The 22,609-nt window shown below is 46.7% G+C and overlaps 2 protein-coding genes across 4 annotated transcripts in view; one reads left to right on the forward strand and one right to left on the reverse strand.

Annotated features, from left to right (window-relative positions):
- Positions 1–22,609, forward strand: part of LOC109504216 (uncharacterized) — a gene marked incomplete at its 3' end in the record, with an annotated part of 514,465 nt that overhangs the window by 357,091 nt on the left and 134,765 nt on the right. The window lies entirely within an intron of this gene.
- LOC105187187 (ornithine decarboxylase) lies at positions 17,148–22,279 on the reverse strand. Of its 3 annotated transcripts, none has more exons than XM_011147873.3 (8): positions 22,126–22,279; positions 21,061–21,249; positions 20,712–20,788; positions 20,440–20,612; positions 19,855–20,155; positions 17,908–18,147; positions 17,573–17,781; positions 17,148–17,469 (listed from the first exon to the last, which is right to left on the reverse strand). In XM_011147873.3, the coding sequence occupies exons 2-8, from the start codon at positions 21,236–21,238 to the stop codon at positions 17,436–17,438; spliced, it is 1,212 nt and encodes a 403-aa protein (XP_011146175.2). In that variant the 5' UTR covers positions 21,239–21,249; positions 22,126–22,279; the 3' UTR covers positions 17,148–17,435. The 3 variants fall into 3 exon arrangements, with proteins under 3 accessions (XP_011146175.2, XP_011146156.2, XP_011146166.2); XM_011147854.3 differs by having other exon boundaries at positions 22,079–22,279; XM_011147864.3 differs by having other exon boundaries at positions 17,149–17,469; positions 22,089–22,278.

Raw genomic sequence — 22,609 nt, forward strand, 5'->3', positions numbered from 1 at the left:
TTACACTTCATTAGCCACCTCGCCGTCCTCGTCCTCGTCGTCGTTGTCGTCGTCGTCGACGGAGGATGTATTCTGAGCATCGACGACAGCGCAGCGACGCCTCGTCTCGCGATAATTTACCTGGAGGAATCTGATACGTCGCGCATTACGATGGAATAATTCCACTGGCACATGTGACACATTTACCTCGCTTCATCTCTTTGACGCAACAAAAATACTGAAGGTTTCTTGCGACGAAGAATCGTTAATCGTTCAATGATAAAACGTATAATCCGGTATAATGCAACAATAAAGAATTCCGAATTATAAGTCGCTCTGAGAAACACGATATGAAACTTTCTAAGGTAAAAGTAACCTTTAGATTATGGTGACCCTCCTTCGATGACCTCGTCTATTACATATATTATCAGGGATATCCTCACCTGAGTAACATTCAAGAGGGCTGTAAACTCAGTCCTTGCTCATTGTTTATTTAAAAAAGGATACGACTTCGAGACGAACATATTGATCTTTTCTTCAAAATTTGGAATTTCTCGACTCATGTACATGCCGAATATGTTTTAGATTATAATTAAAAAATTTTCAATTTTTTTTCAAGGATCCCTTTCCGGGGATGTACATAGTATTTGTAAATATACGCATTTGTTTTTTTCATACTGCTTCAAAAGAGCGACGGTAGGGCTTCGCCTCTCTTCCTGCACCCCTTTCCGAAATAAGCCTAACCCAACTTAAATATCTTTGCACGTGGCTGAACGTTGTAAAGTAGTGTTATTAAAGGATCTCATCGTAAAAGCACGCACATAAAGATATGTAGGATAGGTTAGATTTTTTCCGCAAAGTTCACCCTCGCGTGCACTGTTTACCATTTTTAAGGTACACCTTAACGGAAAGGTATTCATTTAAGAAACTTTTTCTGTTAACAACTTTTTACCGAACAATGAACTGAAAACTTTTGAAAGCTCTAGAGGCTGACTTCTAGAATATACCTCAAAATCAGACCTCCTAAATCTTCTAAACATCATTTTTGTCCTTTCTGAAGATGCAAACTTCATGACTTCGCATCTGAGATCGAAATCTTCGCGTCTCGTGAACGCGCTCGTTCGTCGAACTCCTATGTCATCGTTTGTTTGTAATTTGCGCGATATTTCAACGCGCCCGCTGAAAATTGAATTCGCGGAATATCGAGGGAAGGAGTGAGAGAAAGAGAGTGAGAGAGACAGAGAGAGAGAGAGAGAGAGAGAGAGGGGGGGAGAGAGAGAGAGAGAGAGAGAGAGAGAGAGAGAGAGAGAGAGAAAGAGAGAGAGTGAGACGGGGAGGGAGACAAGGAGAAATGAACCGCCGGCCGTCGCAGCGCAGCCTTCTATATTTTTCGTGCAATTTCGCCGCGACACGTCGATGCGGCGAGAACACGCGCTGCACGGTACGGCGCGGCGCGGCGGCAACCTGCCGTGCAGGTATCCGTTCGCAATAATTTACTAAAAGCGCGCAGCCCGCGGGCGCACGTAGCCGGGGCTGTATCGCGCCGCGGACGCATGTGGCAGCGGGCGACGTCGTCTTCCAGCCTTAATCCAAGGGCGGCTCTCAATTTACCTCCCTCAATTTTGCCTCGCACCCGCCCGCGCCCGCCCCGCCGAGTCTCTTCAATTATTACAGCCCGCGAAGCTTGAGGCATTTTCAGGGCGTTTTGACGATAACTGATGGGACAGGCGACTCGCGCGCACCACCAGCCGTCGCAGACGCTCTCGCGAGAGGAGCCACTGCATCCCGACACGCACACACACACACACACACACACACGCACGCACACGTGCGCACGTGGAGATACACACCGCGGCAACATTGTTTTCAACCCCCTTCTTGCACCACCACCGCCGTCGCCGCCGTCGCTCTCTTTCGTCGTTGTCGTCTTCCCACCCCCGTCTTCTCCTCGAGCGCAATAGCAACGTGCGTTTCGCTCGTGCACGAAATTTAATTCCCGCTGCTATCCTCTTTACCACGTCCCGCCACGATTTATGACTACGCACGTTCGGGACGAGGCAAAGGCTCGACGTCGCCCCGGATAGAAATCTTCTGCGCGGGAGAGAGAGAGAGAGAGAGAGAGAGAGAGAGAAAGAGAGAGAGAGATGAGGTTAATAATTCACAATTGTCGGATTGCAGTATCGGTCGACGATTCTCTGTCTCTGCGTCACCTCCCTTCCCGCACATGCGTCTCAACTTTTGCAATAATACATTCGCTGAAATATTAATGTCGCTGATAGATGTGGATACGTGTGCGAGACGGCGCCTCGTCGGATTTCGACGACGCTCGCAGTTACGCGCGGCTGCCGGTATATTATTCATGCTTCAATGCGAAGCGGGCATGCGGTACGATCGCGCAGTAAATTGTTACTTACGGTTATTTCCGTAATTTATTTGCCCGCGAGCGAGCGAGCGAGGTATCTTTCTGTTCCCTGGCGCATCGGTATGTTCTCGTAAAACATTGCTTGTCCTTTACACAGTCGGCCTCGATTTTACGGCATTACCCTGAACGCTAATTTCAGCCCGGCGGCGAGCTACCTCTCTCTATCGTCCTGCCTCTCTCTCTCTCTCTCTCTCTCTCTCTCTCTCTTTCTCCCTCCGCGCTAGCAATTATTCCGCCGTGGCCGAAAATTTATCTTATAGGATACCGTTTCCGTTACGCGTGCCAGGAACGTTGTTTTCCGTTCCCTTCTTCCCGACGCGACAGCATTTTCGTCTTCTTCGCTCTATCCCGTCGCAGCGGGAGCGCGCGCGAGTTACTCTTTGCGAAATTTAATTCCGACACCGCGATCCGGCAACCCCCACGACGCCGCGCGCACGATTTATAACGACATTGAGCCGACGTGTATATAGCAGGCATTCGTATAGCTGGCGTAAAGTGAGCGCAATTATACACGTGATAAACGAGGGAACCACTGCATTCCCCGATGTTATTGCTCCGCCCGATAGCGACTGATGTTAGAGAGCAGTTGTGCGCAGCGCATTTCCAGGATGAGAGTCGTGAGCGAGCGCGTCTTGAAAGTTTGGTTATTAGATCGCGCACGAGGTTAATCAGACAGCGCACAACGCTCGTTTGCGAGCTAAATGGCTCAAGTATAGAATTGAGTGCGAATGAGAACCGCTACCGACAGGAGCCGGAATGACGGAATGACATGCTGCGAATATTGGCCCTTTGTTATATTTTTATCTGACAAAAGCATGTATATTATAAAAAAGAAATCTTTGATACTTGTGACTATGCAGGATGTTTAGAAAAAAGGTTCGGGAGTTTAATTCGGCAGATAGTACTCGCAAAATAGAGGAAAGAAGTCCCGATAAACTCGGATCGAAAATTTAATATTATCGGAGTTGTGAACAATTATTTATTTTAATTGAAGTATGAATGAACAATTATTTATTTTAATTGAAGTATGAATGACAGCACATGCTACGAATATTGACTCTTTGTTGTATTTTTATCTGACAAGAGTGTGTACATATTATCCAATAAGAGAAAAATCTTTGATACTTGTGACTATGCGGGATGTTTAAAAAAAGGTTCGGGACTTTGAGAGTAGGCAGTTCTTACAAAATGAGGGAAAAAAATTTTGATAAACTCGGATCGAAAAATTAATATTGTCGGAATTGTGAACAATTATTTATTTTAATCGAAGCGAATGACTTTGTCGTTTTCGGTGCTTTTGTATTTAATAATTTGTCTCATTTATCGGTGAAAACAGCACTTTAGAGGAATTCCCATGCTGTGTTGCGATCTTGATAGAATCAACCATTTTCTTCTCAGCTTGTTATTAAGCGGATGTGTTGAAAATTCTCGCATTTTTCTTATATCCTCCGTCGCGACGGCGGACGACCCGTAAACCCGCACGCGTATTAGTGCTCAATCGTGACACCTTGTGCTCCATTGTGTCAGCCGTTTCGCCGGCGAGTGCACACACACACATGTACATACATGAAATATTCATTCCGTTATAACTCGTTCTCGAGTTTGCGCGAGTTTCTAATATCCGTTTACTGCTCGACTTTTATACGCGACACTTAAAGTCACGCAACAACGAGATAGATTTCAGCCCGGTATCTCTCTTTGTTTTCACCCTCCTATGTAGTACCTACCTACCCACCTACCCTCCGCCGAGTCCCGCCGCGTGTAATCACGCTCGCGCGCGCGCGCCTCGCTAATTTATAACGCGGCTGAAATATTTATACAACGGAACGAGAACCATCGTTTTCTTACCACTTTTCTTCGTTCCGCGATTTTTCTTATTCAGTTCGCGCGCTTATTTCCTTCCCTTTCCGTTCCACTCGCCGCGGAAACGCATTTCGCTCTCTTACTCTCACACTCTCTCTCTCTCTCTCTCTCTCTCTCTCTCTCTCTCTCTCTCTCTCTCTCTCTCCTTCCCTCCCGGCCCTTCTCCCCCTCCCTCTTCCTCTGCAGCCCCGTGCGAAATTTAATTCCGGCACTCTAGTTCCACTCGCCCGCCTCCGCCGTCGCCCTCTCCCACCCCGGCTACGCCCTCCTCCACGATTTATAACGACACTGAGCCAGTACACTCGCGTATTCGCATAGTAAGTTCCGGTATTGTTGCGGATACAGCGTGTAATATCACCGTGAAATATCGCCTGATCCGCAGGGCGCTCTATAATATCACCTTCCACCGCAATTACGACAGGGATACTTCCGAATGGCCAGGCGCGCGCGTGCGCGTTGCCGTCGTTTGTTTGGCGTACATACCGGTTATATGGGAACTGAGATTAGATTAGGACCAATTATATGGACGTGTTCTACGAATGAATGAGAACAAAGTGAAACCGCGTATAAACGGGAAGTCCGCGAGGCAGATAACTAATTTCGTTAGCCGCATGAATATGCGAGCGTGAGACGCGCGTGTGCGCGCGACCACTTGTGTGTATGTGTGTGTGTGTACGAGCGCGCGCGGCCATATAGCACGGATTATCCTGCAGTTGGTTAATTTTTGGTTAATTAAATATCTCGCCTTTTGATTCCTAACGATTCCGGGACAGCGAATCCACATTTTTAGAATTAATTCCACACGCAAATCGAGTCCCGCCTCTTCCCGCCTCGGGAACCGCTTCGAAGGCACTTTTGCGACACGCACATTTTTCCATCGCATACCGGCGCGGCGCGGCGACCAGACGAAGAGAGGGAGGGAGAGAGAAAGATAGCATTTATTTCAATTTCCGCAACATCGGAAATTATCGCGCGTGTTCCCCTCCTCCGCCGTTCCTTTTATCTCTCTTAGCGACGCTCGCTTTAACGAAATTTCTGTTTATACGGCTTCGTTCGTCCGTGTGAATAGCCAGAGATATACCGCGCGTCCGCGCGCGGAAGGGGAGGAGATAAAATTCACTTTCGCGCGAACGCTCGCGCACGGTCGGCAGGGGGCGGGGGGAGGAGGCGGGAGGCGTCGGGACGTGGCGTTTGCGGTTCGTATACGGTCGCGGGCGTCGACTTGGCCGGGATGTAACCGAGCGGAATTGTCCGCCGTTGCTGAATCGAACGAGCGGCGTTACCCTGCCCGCGGCGAGAGAGAGAGCTCCGCTCTCTTCTCCTCGGTCGCTTCGTGGCCTGTCGAAGCCAAAGTATGAGTGTCACGTGGCGGAGAGACGACGAGTATTTCGTTCACGTGGCGGCGTCACGCAATTTCATATCCGCCCGAAATACAGCGTCTCCCAACTCCCGTATCCCTTATCCTCTCTCTCTTTCTCTCCCTCTTTCTTTCCCGTAGCCTCCGCTCCTTCGGCTTTCCCGTCCTTTATCCTTGACAGCCCGAGCCCTATCCTTTACTCGCGCGGCACGAAAGGAGTAGACAAAAATGGCAGGCAAGTCGCCGTAAGCATGCACGCGCGCGGCGGCGTCGCGCTGTTTCGGATCGATAGTTGGGGAAAATTCTGCAGCTCTTCCTCGTGGAAAAATGGCGCAAGGCCGCGGCGGGACGCGTGACGAAATTGCGACGAGCCGGTTACGAGATTACCGGGCTTCAGCCTCGCTCGTGAGAGCATCGCGACGAGGAATCGACCGACGGGCCGACGGGGTGTCTAACAATAGATCGGAAATGAAAATGTCGGCGGAGAGTCAACAGCTCTTTGCTCGCGCGGGAATAAAAATTCCGGCCACGCGCGCGCGCGGCGCGTCTCCTCCGCGACGACGTCGACCGCTCGCGCGACGTTTACCCGGCGGATTTCGAAACAAAAAAAGAGAAACGCTCCCTCGGTATATTTTTAACGCTCGCGATGTGAGAGGCATCGCCCCGGCTGAACGGCTCGACACGCGCCGCTGAATCGCGCCCAATTACCGAAGTCATTCACTCTGCATGCGCTCGTCTGTCGACGAAGCCGGAACGCGGCGCGGCCGGCGCCGCGCTCGCTTATCCAACGTCAACATCTCATTAACAACAAGTGGAGGATGGGAGGAGGGAGGGAGGAAATATGTGTTCAGCTGAGCCGTGAAGTGCATTCCGCATATTCCGCACGCAAATCCGATTACACCGCGCAGAAATATTCTCGGCAGATGCGCCAGGTAACTGTCGCCAATTAATAATCCGCGTTCTCGGCGCCGGAGAGAGGAGGGAGGGGTGCGTCGGGAGGCTCTCTTCTTCCTCTCGCCGCTCCCGCGATCGCGAACCGCGTGCGTAAATTTGTGCGAGCTGTCGCTGTGTTTGACGGGAAGAACGATGCTCTTTTCGCGCGAGGTCTGAGGGACGCGAACCAGATGCGCCTGTCTGTCGAATACTTCGTCAGTCGTCAAGTATGCGATGACAATGCGGCGCTACTATAGTCGATAATATGAGATACACGACGTCCGTGAAATCCATCACTCGTGCATTGGAATAAAACAATAATAGTTAAGCTGCGAGAGCAAAAATTGCAGTTATTTTCGGCGCCGGCTGTATCTTCTCGTTGTTCCAATAAGGAAGTAGTAGCAGCGATCAGGACTCAGCGAAATGACGCCGAGTTGTGTGCCCTCGATTTCTGGACTCGGTCCAAATAATCGTTAAGTCGAAACAACCGACTTCGAAATCGACGCGTGACTCGGTTCATGTAACCGTTTCCTCCGAGGAACTTTTGATTTCTCACTTTTCGACTACTGGAAATCAGCTGTTCTCCGGTTATTCCTGGCGGAAGCTGTAACTTACATCGATGCGCGTTTCTTTTGTATCACGTAGCCGAGGAAAAGTGTTACAACTTTTAATCAGTCAACCAGTGTACCATTTCGCACAGCTCCAATACGCGTAAAATTCTTCTAAGATCCTTACCAATTTTCCCTATCAAAGCCTTATTTATCAAATCTAAGGCTAAGGATTTATTAAATCCTAATAAATCTTTCTAAGGCTGTCATCAATTTTCCTTATCAAAGCCGTATTTCGTAAAATCGAAGGTATCTTATAGGGGCCTTATGCTTCACGAGGATGGCCCTAACAATTTTTTGCTCTGAGTATTGCTCGGAGTAGAATTCGATCGAAATTATCCAGATTTCCGCTTGATTTAAACAGCATTCCGGCTTTTACGACCTAAATTTCCGAATCGTTTGTCCTTCGTCAGAAAATTGTTCCATTCGACCAGAGATTTTTTCCGTCTGAAGATGAATGTAAAAGGATCCTAAATATAAGATCCGGCTACGAGCAACGCTCTAACTGATTGTAGTCGCAAGCACCAACGATTTTTCTCTCGGTATGTCTTCACCTCGCCCGACGTAATTTCGCGGGTCGGGTTTTTGGGGGACCATCCGAACAACGCGCACGCTGGTGGCCCCGCGAGCGAAAAGATGCCGCGGGGTAAGAATAAGTTACGCGCTCCGGAAATTTCGACAAATTTCGTGCTAGCCGTCTTAATCCGTTCTCGAGCGGAAGTTTCAATAAGGGCCATGAGTTATGCGTCCTCCATAAAGACTTCCACCTCTCCATTTTCTCGCTGCCGTGAAAACGTTTCTCTCTTCCTTCCGCAGTCCTCCTCCTCTTCCTCCTCCTCCTCTCCCTCTCCCCCTACCTCCACTACTGCTTCCTTCTCCTCCTTCTCCTGCTCCTGCTGCTCCTGCTCTGCCGGGTCTTTTCGTTTCCAGCTCGCGAAATTCTGCCTTTCCTCCTGCATTCGTTTCCACCTTTCCGTCGTTCATCCACCCTCGTACCCCCTTTGACTCCCCCCCCGCCTCCGTCTGCCATCCCGTACCCCGTGCTTCCCTTTGCCGTGTGACTGCTCGACCCTTGTCCTCGTGGACGCTAATCCTGAAAAAGAGGAGCGCGAGTCATTTTTCACGGGATCCAACGGTTTCAACCCGGCACGAAAAGTCCTGGCGCCGGATATAGAAGCGGCAGGACGACGGACGCACTCGTTAGCAATAATCGTAGGTCTTCTACAAATTTATAGAGGGACTTAGTAATTTAATCTCGCGTTATACGGAACTCTTCTCTTCTCTCTTCTCTCTCCTCTCTTTCTCTCTCTCTCTCTCTCTCCCTCTCTCTCTTTTTCTGTCAGAAAAGTCGGGCATTTTTCGAGAGTCGTAGATACTCGAGAACGGCTCGCAGGATACTTTTGAGTCGCGCGGCGCTCGGCGAATTAAAGCACCGCCACGATATTTTAGCCTTCCTCCCCTTCCTCCGCCTACGTCAACCCTTCTCCCGCGGGGTAGTTAATTCCATTCGGGCAGAAGGCAGAGCGCAACACGAGGTTACCGGTTTCCCGGACTTGTACTTCTACCTAAACAGACGCGCTGCGAACTTGGCGCATCCGACTGCGAGAGAAGTAGTACTGCGGGACTCGAAGACAAACATGTTGTGCAAAATTGTTTATACGGATAATATTCCATTTTCCCTGCCGTGCTCGCGCGCCCGCGCGCACGGATGTTTCGGAACGAGTCCGTGGGGGGGCGCGGGAGACAGCAGCGAAGTGAGAAAAGTACGAGCGAGCGCGGGGGGACGCGGGGCCGTTAGTTCAACGACAGCCGGAAAATCGAGTTCCGCGCGGAAGCTGAAGGAGAAGGAGGAAGAGAGTCTCCGGCGCGCCGTTGCGAACTTCAGAGTCTTCGCATCCACGCGTTCGATCTCGCGCGGCGCATCCGCCGGTCTTCGCTGTCTTCGTCCGCAATATTTTCCGTGCGGATACGTGCCGCTGCGGAACACTTCATGCGGCAACGCTCGCGAACTGCACTGTTCCAGAGAGAGAAGGAGAACAAAGAGGAGACGTCTCTCTCTCTCTCTCTCTCTCTCTCTCTCTCTCTCTCTCTCTCTCTCTCTCTCTCTCTCTCTCTCTCTCTCTCTCTCTCTCTCTCTCTCTCTCTCTCTCTCTCTCTCTCTCTCTCCTCTCTCTCTCTCTCTCTCCCTCTCTCTCTCTCTCTCTCTCTCCCTCTCTCTCGGCGGATCAGCGGCAGCAGCCTGCTCGATCGCGGCAAACTCGCCGGTGCGAGATCTTGCCGAAGGGGCGACGACGGACGGGGGAAATCAGATTGCTCCTGTATTTATTCCCGTAGAGCGCTGCTCTCCAGTCGCGAGCGTCATATTGCAGACGCCGAGGCGTGTCAACGTGTAAGTGGCTCTCTCTCTCTCTCTCTCTCTCTCTCTCTCTCTCTCTCTCTCTCTCTCTCTCTCTCTCTCTCTCTCTCTCTTTCTCTCTCTTTCTCTCTCTCTCTCTCTCTCTCTCTCTCTCTCTCTCTCTCTCTTTCTCTCTCTCTCTCTCTCTCTGCGTAGCTTAGATGGCTAATATAAGTATTCCACGGTGTGTATCTTGGCACATGGTGTGTAAGTACACAACGGCAGGGAGGAGAGAGGAGAGCACACTCCGTGGCCGCGTGTTGGAAAAATAGCGGGAATTCTCGCAGGCAGCTTGAGAGAAAAGGACGGAGAACGAGAGAGTGAGATAGTGATAGCGACAGCCGAGTAGCGGGTGGGGAGAGGAGGCAGCGTTTACCTTACGGCGAGTAACACGTTCGATTCCGCGACGAGACGTTACCCGGTTTATTTTCCTCAAACGTTTGCTCGCCTAGGGAGAAAGTGGCCCTCCTCCGCTGAAACATCCGCCTCGATGTCGAGCACTATTTGGATATGAAAATTCTGGCAAGGGTCGCACCCCTGTAACGAGTCTCCGGGGCGAGCCCGCTCCGTGGACGGCGGCGACGGTGGTGGCGATGGCGGACGAGGACGGCAACCCTCTTTATGGCGAACGAAAGGAAAGAGGAGAGTCGTGAAATTTTCACGACGACGACGACGACGACGACGACGACGGAAACGCCTCGAGCTGGTGGAAGTGATCGCAGAAGAGCGACGCGCGCCCGCAGACGGGCTTTGCTTCGCTTTCGGGGTAAATAGCAATTAGCTGCGTCGATTCCTTTGATCTACTGGTGGCGTCCCCGCCAAACCTATATATCCACCCCCGTGGAGCTACGAAAAATGCGAAGGGGTAGCTGTCGCGACGACCCCGCCCGAAAATCGTCGTTCGGGGAATGGGGAAGACACTGATTCGACGTTTCTCATTCAACTCGCGAACCGTGAACAATGGCGTTATTCGCGCTTTATCGACCCGCCCTCGCTTCTTCTCTCATTCTCCTTCCCCCCCTCCCTTCTTTTTCTTTCTCTCTCGCGCCGGGAATCGGAGGAACGGGTGCTGGATTCTCGCGTTAACGTGTCCGCCGCGGACGCGATCGTCGATTTCCGACACGTGCGTTTTCTCTTTTCTCCTGAAATCCTTTCACTCAGGAGGGGAGCGCGACATGCGCTAATTTATTATTGGGAATTCGGTCGAGGAAGAGAAAAACGATCGAGACGTTGGAGACTTATCTCTGAATTGGCCGGATTTGCAGCTGTATTTCTTTGATTGGCGAAACAATACGCTAAACTTCGACGAGGCCTTAACGTTTATTGAAATCACTGAGGCTCGTTAGTCTCTCCAATCATGTCTGATGTGATGCGCGGAGAAGAGATTGCTTGAAACAACGTGACAGCAAATCGAATGCGCTTTGGAAACTTTGAAAGATAATAAAATGTTTGATTCTTACGAGCGAAATTCTAGGAGCCAGAAATCCTAAATGCTTTCAGTTAAAAGTCGCGTTTGGTTCCATCACTATCAACCAATATTTCCCTCGCGTGTATGTTACATTAAAATGACAGATTAGCGGAATAATTAACACAATCGTTATATATATATATTTATAATTTATAATACAATATTATAAAATTATAAGGTAATATTCCGCGCACATTCCGACGATTAGCAAAATTAGCAAGTCTCTGTCTGAAATTTGTTGAAGCTACATTAAAGCTTCACGTACCCGCCAAGTTCAATCAAAGTATTTGTTATTGTTACCCATCTCGTTCCGCCATCCTTCAGACAACTTTCCGCGTCTGCAACCCGATTCATCTCTCAAGTCGATGAATTTCTGGCTAAAGCCAGCGGCATACGGTGCTGGTTTTCGTGCTGGATTGCTTGCTGGATGAAAATACTGCGTTCTGATTGGTACATTTCCGAAGATGAATGGAAATGAATGGAAATCAGAACGCAGTATTTTCATCCAGCAAGCAATCCAGCACGAAAACAAGTGTGCCGCTGGCTTAACTTTTGCAGGCTCTCGATACGAATGCGACAGTGAAACGAAAGCTACTCTTACTTGACGACTTCGCGTCGAAAACAACGCGGCATTAATATGACGGCACATAAGGGAATTAAGGTGAGCGAATTTCCAACACACAGAGGCACACAGAGGCATACACACACACACACTCACACACTGATATGCGCGCGACGGTGGATTCATAAAGTATGCGATGCATTGCCGCCGAACATAAATTACACGCGTGCCGTACGCGGTGCTGAATTTTCGCGGCGAAGGCTGTGGCGTTTGTCGCGAATTAATTAAATGATCGTTACAATACTTCCGTTATAATACGTTCTCTACGGAAGTAATAATACTTCAAAGCGCGGCCGAATAACGCTCACCCGAATAAGCGGGTCCGTTAATTGAAATTGCAAATAACTGGAGTGCGCATTGTTTTATCTGCCAGGCTTTGTGACACGGCCTGGGCTGGGCGTAATATCGTAAAATCGGTCGAGCGTTTCACATTTTACGCGCGATATTCGGCCGGGACATCTAATCGTTAATTATAAATAACTCACTGTAACGGAACACGAAAATAATTATGTCGGGGCGAAATTCATCGAAAATCAGCCGGCGACCCGGAGCTCGGAATAACGAGCAAGCGAAACCCGCGTCCTGTGACTTTCAAATCACGAAACTGACAAATACGCGAGTTACACAAATTGTAGATTCGCTTTCTCGCTCCGCGAGAACTTTTTCTCCTCTCTTTGACGGATGGCGGACGAAGAGGTGATAATTGACGCTCGAGTCGCATCGACCCGAGCAAAAAATTGTTAGGACCATCCTTATGAAGTATAAAGCCCCGATAAGACTGAAAGTAGGATGTCCTAAAACAGGATGTCTCATTATTATCATATCAAGTCCCGAGATGCATCCTTTAAGGACGTTATCTTAGATTTTACGAAATAAGGCTTTGATGAAGAAAACTGATGAGGACTTTAGAAGGATTTATTAAGAATGCTTTAGATTTAATAATTAAGGCTTTGATAGAACTTTGAAAACTGATAAGGACCTTAAAAGGATCTTTTAAGGACGCTTTAGATATATAAAATCAAGTTTTGTTATAGAAAAGTAATAAGATCTGAAGCGTGTAATAAAATTATCATAGTTAGTATTGTTTTAGTAGGTACGCTCTATCTGGTTCTTTTAAAGATTTTTTAATTATACCGCAATTAAAAACAAATTTTATTAGTTTCAGTTGCCATATTCATGAGTCTTCCAAGGATTTTTCTAGTATTACTTTCGTTTTGATTTAATAAAAACAGCAGCAGAATTTTTATGTGTAATGAATGCTATATTTTATTGTACGGTATGCTATATTTTTAAAATAAAAAATTCTTGTTGTATACTAACAAGATTATAAAAAAATAAAGAAATTACAGTCTAAATTTCTTGCAATGAAAAGAACGAATATTTTTACTCAAGCAATAATAAAAAAATTTCCTTATAAGGCCCTATTAATATTGCCTTATAAGGCAATTGACAATGCCTTACAAGGTCCTTAATATTGTCTTATAAGGACCCGTTAAATCATTTGTTACATATCTAGGGCCTTTGTCTTCTATCCCTACTAGGGCCGATTAATGTTAGGGAAAAATAATCAGAGCCCTTACCAAAGCCCTGTTAATTTTTTTACTCGGAAAGCCAACTCCAGTCCGCTTGCATTTATTTAACGTTATGGGGCCGCATAATAGTCTCATCGTGCAACTGGTTTGTTAGGATCTTTTAATTGCACTTACTATGAGTTTGCTACGTATTGATTATTCAAAGTAAAGAGAACAGCCCTGTCAAAGTGATACTTTTTGTCCCTAGAGTGGTAGCTCTATGTTAATTTCCAGGAAAGGATTCGTATAATTAGAAAATAACAGTAACTTTGTACCAAATGTTTAGACCATTATGTCTGCTTGTGTGTGAAATGACGTTTCCCGTCCGGACTCCTGCTCGAAGGCATTTCCACGCGTAAGGCCAGTTCAACGAGAAACTGCTCGTTAACGACGTATCCCGCTTCGCTTCTTGCATGCAAAGCGGCGTCTGGAATACTCCGGAGTAATCGTTGCGTTTCGCAATTTACAGATCACCCGATCGTGTTGCCAACGCTTGACACGGATTTCGTCACGCGGTACTTCAACCCGTATTGATAGTCTCCACTTTCGAACAGGTGCTCGATTTCAAATCTAGAATCGATTCAGAATTTTTCAACAGAATCACATGATATATCGGGCTTGTTCTCTTCGGTCCAACTAGTTCTGCGCGGGAACTTCGTTCCCCTCTCCTGCGAAGCGTTTAGCTTATATGCCTGTTTTACTTTAACTTTGCAAAAAGTGCAACCTGGTTCAGCTGAAAGCAACAGACGTATTACATCTGCAATCGTAATTCGACCGCGAAAAATTCGCATCTGATTCTGCGTTCAAATGTATTTCACTCTTGAGACCAGTTTCAAGCGACGATTAATAATTGTCTTGCTAATGTCGTGCTGGGAACGTCAGTTCTACGGAAAACACATCCGCATGTCGACCGTCAGGGTACAGAACGTATCGCATTTTCGAGGAGAACGCGCGCAGCTTCCATTGCTCGATGCAATCACAATTCGAAATCGCGAAGCGGACGAATCGATTCCGCGACGAATGTCGCGAAAACGCGAGAAACGTCGCGGACGGAAGAAACGTTCGGCAGACACGTGCGCGCGCGGGGGAGAGGGAGAGAGACAGCCTTCGACCTGGATTCCTTAATCCATCGCGATTCTGCGCGTATTTGCAGTTGGTTGACGGCCAATTCGCCGATGCTCTGCGAAAACTGCGACGGGGCCAATCAAGCCGCAGCGCGCTCGAGTGCCCGCGTTTAACACCGGTCGGATCTGCGAGAGAGAGAGAGAGAGAGAGAGAGAGAGAGAGAGAAAGAGAGAGAGAGAGAAAGAGAGAAAGGAAGAGAGGGATTGAGAGAGGGGCCGGGAGTGAAAGAGTGAGGACACGCGCGAAGGGTTAATCCAGAAAACTCAACGCGATAGATCTCCGCCGAGCGTAATCCGAGCCTTATCTCTCATATCCGCACGTATCGCGCGGCGACCATATTTTCCCCGCGCTCGGAGAGTTTGGCACGTGTAATCCAATAAGCGATTCTTCGTGCTTCTCCCGCATTTACGGAACGGAAACAACCCGGATATGGAGTCGATATTAACAGCGCCAGATGAGAGATCCACGCGCGAACTTTTGTACGGAGTTAAGGCTGGTTCTCACTACGCTCCGTCTGCACAGCGGTAGACGGGATTCCGTCAATTGCCCTTTTTTTTTTGTTTTGTTTTCATTGGACTGATCGAGAGAGGGCGACGGTGACGGATGTTGTGAATATCCCAGTACAAAAGCGCTGAAGAATGTTTCGCCGTACGATCGATGGACTCCCGTCTGATGCCGTCTAGAGGAACAGCAAGAATGCAGCCTTAAAAGACGGCCGAAGGAAGAGATTCGTCTCGATCGGCGGGAACGCGAACGACGACGGCGCGGTATTGGAGCATTTGTCAGACGCCCGAATATTAGTAGCGAGAGCGCAGGTAGCCGAAGAGGCCCGGTACACTTATTAGCGCAGCCGTGCGCGCGCGCGAACGCTCGCCCATATGCATGGCGCCGTGCCAACTAGTTACGAACCTGACTCGAGTAAAGGTGAAGTCCGAGCGCGTACTCGAAGCCGGAAAGCCAGCTATGCATACTTAGTGCCCCGACATCGCCGGCGAGGCCCTTCGGGTCAGAGAGAAGGAATGTCGGCCAGATAGACATCGGCCAGAAAAAGGGGTCGAATGAGAGAAAAGGAAAAACGGGCTCCGCGAGACCTCTCTCGATGTCGTGGGCCGATGACGACGACGACGAGGGGCTCGAGTTTGTTCGATCACGACGATCTCGTGCAAATACGGTAAACAAACGTGCGCGGCGACAATTATTTCCAGGAGTATCCGAAAGTGGATTAACACACCACAGACCGCTGAGCAATCGATACTTGAGCGAGCAGGAAAAATATTTGCGTGTCTGGACGTAAAATACAAATCAGGTGTAAATATAAATTGGCCATGACCGAGAGAGAGAGAGAGAGGGAATTTTGTTTTCTCCTAAATAAGATCTTTCTCTTTCTGTCTCTCTCTCTCTCTTTCTTCGCAAGAAGGTTGATAATTATTACAAGATTATAATTAAAAATGATAATTATAAAAGCCATACTGCAAGATTATTAAAGAATAATCTAGGATATCATCCAAGCAGAAATTGCTATATTGAATTGTGCGAGCAATTTATGCGATCTTTCAGTTTCTTCTCAAGCAAGCTGATTCTTTGAGCTGGTCAAGTTGAAGGGATGTGGGAAAAGACACAAAATACACAACGCGAGTACACTGTATCGACTGATGCTTCACCGCGCGTTTCAAATTCCTGTCCTATAAATATTCCGGAAAATCCGCGCGAGCTCTTGGAATAAATCAACGTCTCGAGCTCAATCTCTCGAATCAATATCTCGAGCTCGAAATTAGTATACAGCCGTCCGATCGCACGAGAAACACAACGGCCTTTCGCGTCCCTCAAATCGGAGGAGGGTGGAGGCAATTGTCGCAGCGGTCCGCGGCACCAAAGACATCAAAGCGAGAATCGATGTCAATGAGCAGGCTATGAGTGGAGTTTCCTCGGTCGCGATGAAATATGAAAGCGGTGCTTTTGCTCGCTTTGTCCGGCGCTCGTTAAAAAGGGTGCGCATTCGGGATGAAGCTGTATTTTTTATAGCCGCCCGCGAGGCTTCTTATCTGCGCCGCCGCGGTTTATTGTTGGGAATAAAGATTAGTCGGATAGTTACAATATAATGTAGTCGGCCGCGTATACACGTAAATGCGGGATTATTTACGTCAACCGACTCTTGTAAATCATCCGACCAGCGCTCGCTCGCACGCTCGCACGCGCGCAAACACAGACACACGCATTTTCGCGCTGAAAGCTCATTGCTTTTTCTTATATTATTGCAGCTACGTTATTCCGCATAAATTTCCAATTAATTACACCATTTATACAACTTGTTCGGCGCGCGCGCGCACGATTTATCTCTGTACGCGTTCCGTAGCGGTTGCTTGCCCCCCTCCTCCCTTGCCCGACGTTTCGTACAGCGACGAGTGCGGGAATAATAATAGCGGGGTACAATGACGTATGCCGAAAAATGACCGTCGGTATAATAAACGAATTGTTTCCCGGCAATTCCGCGCATTCCAAATAAACTCGCGTAAACCGCCGCAATTTCCGGTACGCGCAAAATTGTAGTCGATATGTAGTCGTGCATCGCCGCGACAAAAAGGGCCGGTCGGTCGCGGAGCCATCAAGATACGCGCGGATACGCCTTCCCGCTTTCCTTCCCCCCTTCCCCTTTTTTCCTCCTGTCCGCTCTCCAGCTGCTCTCTCACGTCGAGCGTTGTATGTAATCGCGATCCCCTTTGGTCGGCGTTGCGCCGAAATTATTGGAAAAAGTACCGTACTCGTATCGAGAATATTATTAAACGAGAGAGAATTTCTGTTTTATTGTATATTTCTTCATGACAGTAAGTCGCGCATAAAAAATGAAGGATAATAGCAAATAATGACTGCAAGTAGTGATAACTGATAAAAATGTAGTGATAGTTTATAAACGTATAATAAAATTGCGCAGTCCGGAGGAATCGCGCGCTTGTGAAGCAGGAAGATTCGCGAAGGTAGCGTTTAGCAATTATCATCAAAACCTCATTAAATGTTATCGACTCGCCCTTCTTCGAAGAGTTGTGTCCGTTTTGAGTGAGTGGTGTCGTCCGACGAATTTTGAAGTAGAACACATTTCACTTGAGATTGATGTGCTTCAGGAAGCTTTCCCTGCGACAAATTACGAGGGACAAATTAATTACAAATTGGCATTGGCCAAGCGAGGCCGACAAAGGAGATTTCAATATTGTTTAACATCTTCACGGATACCAACCATTGGCTCTTCCTGACGAACGGCATTACGGCTGGAATCGGGAAGCCATTGAACGTGTTAGAAAGAGACAACGTGTAAGCGCCCATATCCTTCCAAACTAACCAGTCGCCCACGTAAAGCTCAGGCAACGGCACGTCCTTAACAATCAAGTCGTACGAGTCCGCGGTAGGTCCCCATAGGATCGAAGAGAATTCTTCGTCGTTGATTGGCTGCAACGACACAAGTCGCCGATTACTCGCCCGCGAACAGCGCGAGCCGCTTTGCTAAGTACACGAGAGCGCGGAGCTGATTAAGCGGCAATTAAGTGCGCACGTGTCGAAGCGGTTCGTAATCACCTCGAAGAGCAAGCGTGGCCTTCGGGACTGCAGACCCAACAACTCGTCCAAGAATGAATTGTACACGCCGCAGTTCATGTAGTACATCCTCTTCAGCTCGCCGTTTTCGGAAACGATTCGCTTGGAATGCAGGTACGAGGCTAACGTGAAGTTCGCGCTCACGTAGTACCGCCCGGGCTCGCTGATGATTCTCACGGCGGGGTCGAGGTCTTGGGTCGCGTCGTTGATGACCTTCGCGAACTGAAGAAACCGGGTGAACGCGTGGGCATGTCGAGAGATCGCTCTTCTTCGCGAGATTTCTTGTTTCTCGAAGCTCGACTGACTCGGCGAGATTCCTCGTTTTTCAAGGATCAAACGCGAAAGACCGACCACACGTTTTAATTCTCGCTTTTAATTCTCATTGCGTGAAATGAGCTACGCTAACGGTGCTAGATACGTATTGGAAAAGGGAGCTGGTGACGTTAGAACTTCGAAAAAAAAGAAATCGTGTTTTCGACCGGTCTTCCAAGCGTTAGCATTTAACAGCGCGTAATCATTAATAAAGCAACTAGTCAATCAAAAGTAATCGTTAATAAAGTAAACTTTGTGATTTTAACGTACCAGCATATATGTGTACGTTTGGACACGCTCGATTTTTCCTTTACGAGCATTACCGCGAACAAATATTCAGACTGTCGAGAAAAAGAGAGATCTTGTCACATGATTGACATATTCGTGTCATTTTATATTAAACCATTTCCTTCTGATTTCGCAGTTTAAATCCACCCGTACTGAGATTAACAAAATTTATATTTACGACGTCGAGAAAAGTGGATGGACTGCTGCTTAGTAACTACTTATCGATTTCCGATGCAATTAGTGAAATAAATTAATAAATTAGCAACATACGCGTAGCGTAGTAAACAAAGCATACATAATTGATTTTGATGGAAAGCTTGAACCCTTGGAGTTTTAATTATGTTATATTTTTCTAATTTGACTAGGCAAGATTGTGATTGATTTACCATATTTTTTTCAGATATAACTGAAGTGTCATTCAGTGACTTGTGACAGTTTAGTTTTAAAGAAGTTGAAGCATAACTTCAGAGATCTAATAGTTGTTTAGAAAAATATCTAGATAGATATTTGATACTATCAACTTGTAAAGTATCGACAAGCAACAGTTCGGTCCGTCGCCGTCGATAGCACGCTTGCAATTACACTGATAGAAAAATATAGTTGAGTTAACTATAATCTCACTATATTTTATAGTTTTGGCGTCAACCATATTTTTATAGTTGGTGGAAACTGCAAAATATAGTAGAATAAACACAAATATATAGTCAATGATTGTCTTAAATAATTGTTTAGTTACTTTTACCACATATATGGTAATTTCTCATTCACAAATATAGTGAGATTTAATATGCATATAGTTACATCTGTCATCATTTAGCAAATATGCTGGTAATATTGACTATATGAAAGAGTTACTTTACCTACCATTTTATATTTGTATCCATACAATAATTTTAGTTTAACTTACTATAATTCTTAGTAAAAGTATTATATGGTTGGTTATATTATGCCAATATCGTAATTATTACCGATATTATGGTAATACTTACTATAAATATGATGTTTCGGACTATAATTTAATTACTGTATCATTATAATTCCAAATATCATATACTTTTCTCTCAGTGTATGATGTTCCAGTGTTTGTTATATGATTTTCAAAATTTGTTGTAACGGATAAATGTTGTGACACAAAATTTGTAGCAAAACATGTGCTTATAATAAATATAGACTCAATTGGTTTATCAAGGGAAACGGCCGCGACTGTCACTATCACTAAGTGAAACATTCACCTTACAGCGAAGTTTTACTCCGAAAAAGATCACTTGGAACAGCAGCAGAAACGAAATAGTTAATAAGAAAAAAAAAACACGACGATAACAGACGTACCCTGTCGATCTCGGCCTCGCAATCACCGGAAAATCCTCCGCCGATGTCGATCAGCTCGACGTCGCGGCAGCCGATCGTCTTGGCGACGTCGATGAGGCGCGCGCACGTCTTGATACCACGACGATAGGCGTCCACTTCCCTGCACGGCGTGCCGACGTGGAAACTGAAGCCGTGCAGGTTCAGGCCGAGGTCCTTGGTGCGCTGTATGAGGTGCACCGCTTCCTCGTACGGCTCGCAACCAAATTTCGTGCCCAACGACACCGGCGAGTTCTTCGCGTCGCAGCGAATGCGTAACACTACCCTGTGGGAATCGTCGCTTGACCTTGTGAATCTCGGCACAACAAGTGGCACGGGAAACGGATTTTCGAGAGCGATCTGATTCGATCGTAATAACAACGGAATTGGAATCGCGGGACGCAAATCAGATTTCACGCGTTAAAATTTCATTCCTCCCGTCGGCTAATTATCTCAGTCGTCTCGAAAACCGATTAATCTCTCATCTGCGTCGCAATTTTGAATTTTAATGGCTCCGCTCATTTTACGCCACGCATTATTATATATACCACGGCTACCTGTTTCACTCACTTGGCTTCGGGGAAGAACTCTTGGATCTTCGACAGCTCCGTCTCGCCGTCGACCGTCATCCGCTCGACGCCCACTTTTCTCGCGTATTTGATGTGAGACGGCAACTTGGCGGGATGCGCGAAAATGATGCGTTCGCCCTTCACACCGTGCTGCATCACTTGCCTTATTTCTTGCTGTCGGGAACACGCATTGTTCCTAATCAGCTTGAGTTATCGGACAATCTCAACGACTGTTTAAATGCTTAAATGTGAAATCTGAAGCTGAAGGCTTACCATAGACGCGCAATCGAAACATACGTTCATGGCCGCCAGGACTTTGATCACGGTCGGGTCCGAGTTGCATTTGATCGCTGAGGTGCGAAGAAGATCGATGAAATTAATTTTTAACGTCACTAATACATATACTTTACCATTTGATAACAATTAATCACTATCATCTAGCAAAATAAATTGATAAGCAATATGTGTGTTATTAGATATGTCTCTAAATGATAATACATTTCTTTGATAAATATGCTTTAAACTTTTAGGTAAATATGTCTTAGGAGTAAATTGTTCGAACTATATTTTAAAAACACCTTAAAGATATATTTCTAAAAACAGAGCGGTTAACGTCGCGTACCGTAATACGGGGTGACTCTCGGTATTTTGTTGATCCACTCCATATGCTTCTTAATAACACCACCGATATCTGCGACGTAGAAAGCGTCTTCCGGTTTTTCAGTGTTAATCGTGTTCTTAATAATATCCATCTCGTCTATGTTGTCGTCCAAAACGTTTATCTCGGTGAAATCAAACATCGTAAGCAGTCCTGTCGAGAGGATACAGTCAGCTGCTTATTTTTATCCCGGCTCATATTAGAAAATGAGTAATAAAATATTAATGAATAATGAATATAATAATTGGAGTAACAATCGCGACATCTTATTACTCGTTTTCGTGTCGCATTTGGCAGATACGCGTTCAAATTATCTCGAGTTTTCACATGTTTATATATTATTTGAGTATGGGCATTCGTGTGTACAAAGACATCACAAACGCGGAGAAAAGATAATACGATTTTAACATATATCCCTTTTGCATATCTCGTAAAAACTAACCGAATATTTTTCGTTTCAAATTCGATTTGATATTACGCCACAGAGAACTCGCAAAGTATAAGTTTTATTAACTGCACAAATCAATGTGTAAACGAGTGAGTGAGTTTATATTGAAAAAATGCTACAGACTTTTGTTAAACGTGCAAGTTCAATCACGTGCAGAAGTAGTCAGTAGTCATATTGATAATAAAATTAAGAAATTTCACAATTGCGTACATTGAATGACCCGATCCGCTTCCGAAACTCTTCACGAACACAACTAAATCATGATCGAACGATGCCGGTATATATATATATATATGCACAATACACACACATACACACACAGATGATACGTATACATGACGCGCATACGCGCTACGTAGGTGAATGGTGTGTGTGTGTGTGCGTGTATGTGTACTGCCGCAAAAATATTTTGAAAAACAGTTACACGAAACGTAAAAAGCAAGGCAAAATTAACGAGCAAATGTCACGTAACAAGAAACGACAGATATGGAAAAATCCAATATAAAACATATGGCGCAGCATAGGTGGGAGTACCGATACGAACGTCTCTGGTGAATCCGACGAGTTTATCGCGCATGTACCGATTAATAATCGACACTCTCGACACAAAATCCTTGCTCGCTCCTCTTCAAGTCGCTCGTCCGCTTCCCGTCACCGCTTACTGTCCTCGCCGTCTTCCTCTTTCCAGCTGTACGTCGCGCGCGTTTCACGCGGCGGATGCGCGCGAGATAAACCGACGTCGTTTTATTACCGAATATGTATTGGTCGAACAATGTTTGTTAAGCAGCATAATCCGTTGGCGCAGCTGGCAGTTACAATTGATCAAACAATAGAATAACGCATGACCAATATTGGCGAATATTTTGTCTTCTTTCTTTCGTGTGTTTCTACGGTCCGTCGGCGTCTCATGATTATAATCATTCAGGAAGAAATGCAAGTTAATTAACTCGATTAAGATATTTCCTCAAATCAAACAACTTAACAAGCCCGGTTGATAAAGTGGTTTGTTGAAGAGCCTCGTGGCGAAAATTTTAAGACTACACGCTACAACGAAGCAGCGGGACA

Source organism: Harpegnathos saltator, unplaced genomic scaffold, assembly GCF_003227715.2.
Source record: "Harpegnathos saltator strain DR-91 unplaced genomic scaffold, Hsal_v8.6 scaffold210, whole genome shotgun sequence".
NCBI lineage: Eukaryota > Metazoa > Arthropoda > Insecta > Hymenoptera > Formicidae > Harpegnathos > Harpegnathos saltator.